The sequence below is a fragment of the Lactuca serriola genome, chromosome 8 (assembly GCF_051521515.1).
Source record: "Lactuca serriola cultivar US96UC23 chromosome 8, Lser_US96UC23_V15, whole genome shotgun sequence".
Classification (NCBI taxonomy): Eukaryota; Viridiplantae; Streptophyta; class Magnoliopsida; order Asterales; family Asteraceae; genus Lactuca; species Lactuca serriola.
Window position 1 is genome coordinate 63,435,363 of NC_136415.1, and position 6,816 is coordinate 63,442,178.

Genomic DNA, 6,816 nt, shown 5'->3' on the forward strand with positions numbered 1-6,816 from the left:
AAACCATATATATCACATGTGTGATCAAGTCGCTATGCTTTCTAGCCTAACATATTTTTTTAGGATACGTGACATGTTACATTTGACAAGTGATAAATGACTAGTGACAGATAATAGATAAAGAATATGAGACGTTGAGAGTTGTTTAGAGAAATAATTTGAAAGGTCTAAAAATATAGTAGACATTACTAACACCCCTATGGACTTTAAAGATATTGGTATTGATTGTTATTGATTTTTTTCAAACTACTTAACAACTGAAATTCACCCCTTATGTATATTATGACATACTTAACACCTCTACATATTATATACAAATCCCATTATACATTACACATGCAACATTATCTTTAACTAGACAACATCCATTTCAATATTTCACCTACATAACTAACACCCTTCCAACGTATAGTAACACCATAATCCTTCCCCATACAAAGGGTAATTCGGTAATTTCCATCATGATCTACCCACATCTTTATTTCCCTTCCTATGACAAGGCTCAAATAGCAGCACCAACTGCTAAGTAGCCATGTTTTGGACCGTTGACCAAGTCAACTCCTTTCACCTCTTTTTTCAACACCCGTTGTCCTTTTGTTGACTTCGGTTGAAAAGTCAACTCCTTTTTCTTTTTTTCAAGGACATGAGGGTTTTTGTTTGCTAATGAAGGTGAAGAAATCGGTCTTATAGATTCTTTGTAGAAAGATGGCATTGGTGTTGCTTTAAAATTGTGAGTTTTTCGGGTTTGCGCCATGTCAGCTACCCTTTTTTCCTGAAAAATTAAAAAAATAAATATTTAAATCTAAATATATATAAATATCTCAAGGAAAAAAGCACAATAGACACTTGTCTTGTCTTTACCTCTTTCCTTTTTTCTGCTCGTTGATCGCTTCTAAAAGTGAAACCTGTAGAGCCCTTATTGACACTTGTTGTCATTGTAGTTTGTTTAATCCTATAAATGTAAAGAAAAAGTTTAATAAAAGAAAAAAGATTGGAATGGAATTGAATTCCAACTCCTATGTAATTATATATTCCAAACCTGTTGGCAGATTTCTTCTCCAACATCAAAGACTTTGTTTCCATTGGTTTTAAAGATTTATATTCTTTCACAATGCTGCAAATATTACAATATATATGACATGAGTAAATGACACAACTTGTATAACCACAAGAAGACAAATTATAAAAAAAAAAAAAAAAAAAAAAATTGTTACCTTTTATTTAGGGGAAGTATTTTTGCCTTGACAAAACTCATACTTGATTCCTAACATAAGATATTCATGATTCAATATTCATCCATGTGATTTTTAATAGTTTTATGTCAAAAGAAAAAAGAGGAAGTGATAAATATAGTTAAAGAAAATGTTAAATGTTAACACTCACCTCTGATTTTAAAGTTTTTCTCACTGAATGTGAAATGGGAGTAGCAGGTTGAGGTGCCTTCTTTTCTTTCTCCTTCATATGTAAACTTTTAATTTCCTTTGTTTTAGCCTTCACAGAATTAAAGTCATGAGCCTTCAATTTTGGCTTTTGTTGTATTATTTCTGATGTAGGCTTTACCTAAAACCAGTAGATGAAAAGTGTTTTAAGAACATGGATATAATTATATAAAAGTTATACACAAATATAAATGAATAAAACTATAAAAGACATACCATTGTAACCATATCTTTGTCCTTTTCTGGAGTGTGAGTTATAAGGGTGGTTTCTGATGTATTTTCAGTTAAAGTTTCGATATTTTTGTTCACAGGTTTCTGAATTTTGGTTTCTTCATTGAAGAAAGTGTTTGATTGTTGTAAATCATCAAGGTCATTGTGTTCACTTGTTGGGGATTCTTTCTCATCTTGGCTTTCGGATAGATTTTGTTTTAGAAGGGCTTTCTTTCTAAAATGGGCCTCAAAATAAGCTTTCTTTTCAGTAACTGAACCTGGTTTTGAGTATTTTTCCACCTCTTCAAGATACCGATTGTGTGAAAAGGATGATCTTCTTTCCCATGATAATGATTCAGATTCAAATCTTCCAAATGAGATTGATCCAGAGTGCAAATGATCGGCCTGTTAATTTGAAGTGATATAAAAAGATTGCGACATGAAATAGAGTGTGTTATTGACAATTTCTTACAAATCAACTATGCCCTATTTACCTCTGTAGTTCTTAAACAAATGCGTTATTGACTAGAGCTAATTCGATATTAAATCTAATCATATTCGATTACATAGACGTTTGATTCCATCGGAAAATTCTTTCTACATTCCAACAAAAACGAAGACTGATCTAATAATCTCGATAGCGCAAAAGTAAATGAGAAGTTAGTAGTGAGATTATGCGCCAACTGCTAGAAATCGACCTGATTAAGTTAATCTAATGAACAAATTAACGAAATACATAAGAAACCGACATAGTACACGCATCATTTCAGTAAAAATCAGCATAAATCAGATCTAGTAACGATGGAAATATATGCAAATTACCTGAAAATCAAACCGGAACGGTTCTTCAATTTCCCCAGCCATTACAAAAATCACTTCAAATCATAAACATAGCCACAACTCTGCAATTGATCACCAAAAACCAGCATAATTTAACATATTTACGAAATAAAAAACATAAAGGAAAACACTTATATAGAGAAAACGAATTACAGAATAAAAGCGAGCGATGGAGAGAGAGATTTGAGAGGTAAATTGAACTGAAAGCAATGGGATGATGATTGAAGACAAGTATTTGTGATCCGATTGGGTTCTTTGCTTCGAAGATGCGAGTAATTTAGTGTGTAATAGAAGCGGTAGATTTGGAATACTGAACGTGAAATGAAAGGAGGGAGTCAGTGAGTGAATGAAAAGGTGACCATCATCAACTGCACTTTTTCTTTGCGTCTGGTTTTAAATGTTGGCATTTAACCCAATGTCCCATACATAAAAGTATAAAACAATAAAAACCAAAATTCTATGATATGATCATAAATATTAAATTTAGTAACCTAACCATTTAAAAAATATCATTACCCCCTACCAAAAATTTAGCCCTATTTATTTATAAGAGGAAAGCTCTCAAATTCCACATCTTAAAGAAGTGAATGGTCGAATCGAAAAGCACGATGTTTACTCGTAACGAGACAATTCACCCGGCATGATGCATGACATGACAGAAAAAATCAAGCAAAACATGAAGTTTCCCTCTTGGCCGAGGCTCACGTCTAGAAATAAACTTTTTCAAAACTCTCTCCTATGTTGAAAGAGGCACCCGATAGGTATTCTCATCTTATGGTTATGGAGCTAAAATTATTCTCTTCTTTTTATCCGTTTGATTTCCGGTTGGATAAGAGACAACAACTCAGTCCACAAGCTCATGGGCGCTTTGTGAGACCCCTCGAGCCAAACTTCCTTTATGACAATCCTACCCTGTCAAGAAGACCATTAGTTAAAGTTTTTGTTTTTTAAAATAATTATCACGACATGTGAAGATACAATCAGCTTAGAAGGAAAGTTGTTCTACATTTATTTTAGGGTGTAACGTCCGCGTTTCCTGCTAGACATTAATAATGATGATGTAATAGTTAGAGTCAACTGATGTAACCGTTTTAGATATATAAAGGAGATTTATTTGAGTATTACGTGGTATTTGTTTGTCTGTGTGTGTGTGTGTGTTTAGCTATGTAATAGAAATAGGAATAGAATTTGCGTCTAAATAGATAAACGATTATGACGAATAGCCTAAGAGTAAGACATAGTAGTCGTAACAAGGATTCTAGAGATGTAAGGAGCGCTCAAAATGGACTTAGAACAAAGAAGTTATCATTCGTTGAAGTTTCACGTTCTAACCAGCACGACTACGGATATAGTAAATGGCAAATCAGAGATAGGTTAATTGTTAGCCTTACTAATCTAAACGAAAGTCGTAGTTATCGTAAAACAGAATTTGTGCATATAGGTATCGTCTAAATCTGACTTGAATAGAGGAAATTATGATTCTTCTAAGATTCAATGCAACAGTGTGCGCACTGATATCGAATTTTAGATTGGTAGATTGTTAGCCAAAAAAATCTAAACGAGAGTTGAAGATCTCGTTGTTGTGATTCCATCAACATAAAGACAGACGAGAACGAACATTGGATGAGATAGTTATAAATTTTTAACAGACTTTAACAGTCTACGCCTGTTAAAAATATAACTATAAAAAAAAGTAGAAGACAAAGTCAAAAGGGAAGATGTAGATCTCGTCAATAGCTACGTGTGGATATAAAATACATCAAAAATGGAGCTCATACGAAGAGGAATGAAACTTTAAATAAATGGAAAACAATGTGAAGCGTGCGGCAGGGCAGATAGGTGGCGCGGTGTGCCTGACGTTCTAGAAGGGGGACGTGGACGAATCTGCACCTGACACGTGACAACAAAGTTGGGGAACAACGTAGCCCAGATGTGCGGCGCGCAGGTCCAATTTCTTGTCTATAAATGGATGTCATTCTCTACACAACTCTATCTCTCTCTCTCTCTCTCTCTCTCTCTCACTCTCGATTTCTACTCTTTTGGTCCGAATTCTTCTTAGAGTTTAGGGTATTTTGGCAAGTTTAGAAGTCCTAAGGAGCCCTACATCTAGTAGCTATCCACCCGGAGTTCTGCAAGTGCAAATTTCCCTGTTTTCGCTAAAACCTCTGTAAGTTCAGCTACACTCTATCCTTTTTAGTGTAACTTATATTTATAGTCATAAGCCGTTATTATGAACCTATAAATAAGATTTCTTAGTGTTTTCAATTCGTTATATTGATTGATCTACTTACGGGAGAGGTGTCTAGAATGGTCATATTAGCTTGGTTGTTGGATTACAGAAAAGCTTTATACGGAAATGATCCTGCCTCCCAAATATTCTAGTTGGCTGATCCTTATTTGATAGAACTATCAGTATTCTTTGGAATGATTGATACGTCTAGTCTATCATGAGAAATGTTAGGCTAAGACTCAATGTCAATGATACTAGGTCACGTCAAAGAAAGGTTAGTTGCTAAAAGCGAAGCTCTGACCGAATTCCAAGTCATTCACTTTAAAAAAATGAGTGTATAGTTACTTTCATCTTACACATAGATATAAATTATTTAATATAATTACATGTTATATATGCCTATTATAAGTGTTCCTAATATCTATGCTAGATGAACGATATATACATGTTTTATTTGATTTTAAATTGTATATGTAGTTTTCTTACCTATAAATATATTGGGTAAAGATGGTTAACTGTAAGATGATATAGATGATGAGAGATGAAAGATGATATAGATGATGAGAGACCTTTACTTTAAAGGTGATCCAGTCGTCTAGCGGAGTATAGATGACGACCACAAACTATTCTAGACAGTCCAGTGGAACGCTAGCAAGCTCACAACATGTAGGTGTTTTTTAATGTAGTTTCACTAGGTGTACTCCATCTCCCCTCATGGTTGCCTTATTGACATATATTACTGAGGAATCCCCTAAGCATTATTGTCTATCCCAAAGATGATCCTTACGATAGGTCCATTGAAAAATAGATGTTAGGGACAGAGAATGAGGATAACGGGAAGGGGTAATCGGGTTGATGGTTGGATGATAAAATATAATGAAAAGATTTAATTATTGTGGGTTGAAAACTCTATGTGCTCACCAGTCCCCCAAGTCCGAACCACTCAGTTTATTGTATTACTGGTAATGGCACGAGAGCACAGATGTGATGATTGGATGAGAGATTTACGGATTTTAGGCCATAGAATAATAAATGGTTGTAAGGTCTATGTTATTCCCGTTTATGCTTATGTATTGTATTAACGATGGCATCTCAAAGTTTTTAATATAAATAAAATGCATTTCTTCATAAATGCTTTTATCATGTTTTTGAGAACAAATTTCACACTATTATTCTTTAAAAATGATACTTTTATTTTAAATAACGATAAATAAATCGGTCTTTTTTGGCTGAGAAATCGGGGATGTCACATAGGGTTATGTCATAAAAGCCTCCAAATTTACAAAAAAAAAAATGTTTGGTTATGTTTAATGTTTGTTGTTTGTGCGTTAATGCCTAATATTTGAGAAGATTTGTTCATTTTTGTCATTTACCTTGTTTTTACCTTTTACAAGTGATCACCGCAACCTATCTAGCGGCAACTGGGCATGCCGGTTGACGTGCATGTCACTTCATCATGTCTTTTTAAAAATAAAATGTTTTGGCGGAAGAATGGGATGGGAAGATTCAAACCCACGAGATTAGGTTCTCTAAGACATACTTTACCACCAATTTGGACAATTTTTCATGTTATAATTGTTCAGCAATGATATATAATAACCATAAAGGTTGAAATAAGGAGAGGAAATGTGATTAGGATGGATCAAACTCGAGCGTCTTCCTCACAAAACTAATGAATTTATCACTAGGATATGATGGTTTGTATGGAAATTGTCCTAAAAGATTATGTTTAATATCTAAAATGTTGGTATGATTATTATTATTACTATTATTATTTCTCAGCAATAATAACACAAAATTTTGTCCAACTTGGAGGTAAAATAGTAGTCGTAGCGAACCCGAGATCGTGGGTTCAAATCCTCATAGTCTCCTTTTTTCATAAAAGCTTTTAATTTTTAACAAGACATGCTAACTTGTAAGTCATGTAGTCATGTCAATAATAGGAATGCCCGATCATCACCACATAAGTTGGGGTGACCGGCTCTAAAAGATAAAAACATGGTAAAGGCAAAAACAAATAAATCTTTCCAAATATTAGGCATTAACGTACCAAAAAAAAACTTTGGGCATAACTGAACATTTTGTGTGAATTTTAAC

General features: G+C 33.7%; 1 protein-coding gene across 1 annotated transcript; it reads right to left on the reverse strand.

The window, feature by feature from the left end:
- Positions 1-250: 250 nt before the first annotated feature.
- LOC145070548 (protein WVD2-like 7) lies at positions 251-2,882 on the reverse strand. The gene is made up of 8 exons (XM_079017488.1): positions 2,643-2,882; positions 2,472-2,551; positions 1,656-2,054; positions 1,384-1,560; positions 1,215-1,264; positions 1,040-1,114; positions 862-952; positions 251-772 (listed from the first exon to the last, which is right to left on the reverse strand). The coding sequence occupies exons 2-8, from the start codon at positions 2,511-2,513 to the stop codon at positions 503-505; spliced, it is 1,104 nt and encodes a 367-aa protein (XP_078873614.1). The 5' UTR covers positions 2,514-2,551; positions 2,643-2,882; the 3' UTR covers positions 251-502.
- Between the last annotated feature and the right edge of the window lie 3,934 nt (positions 2,883-6,816).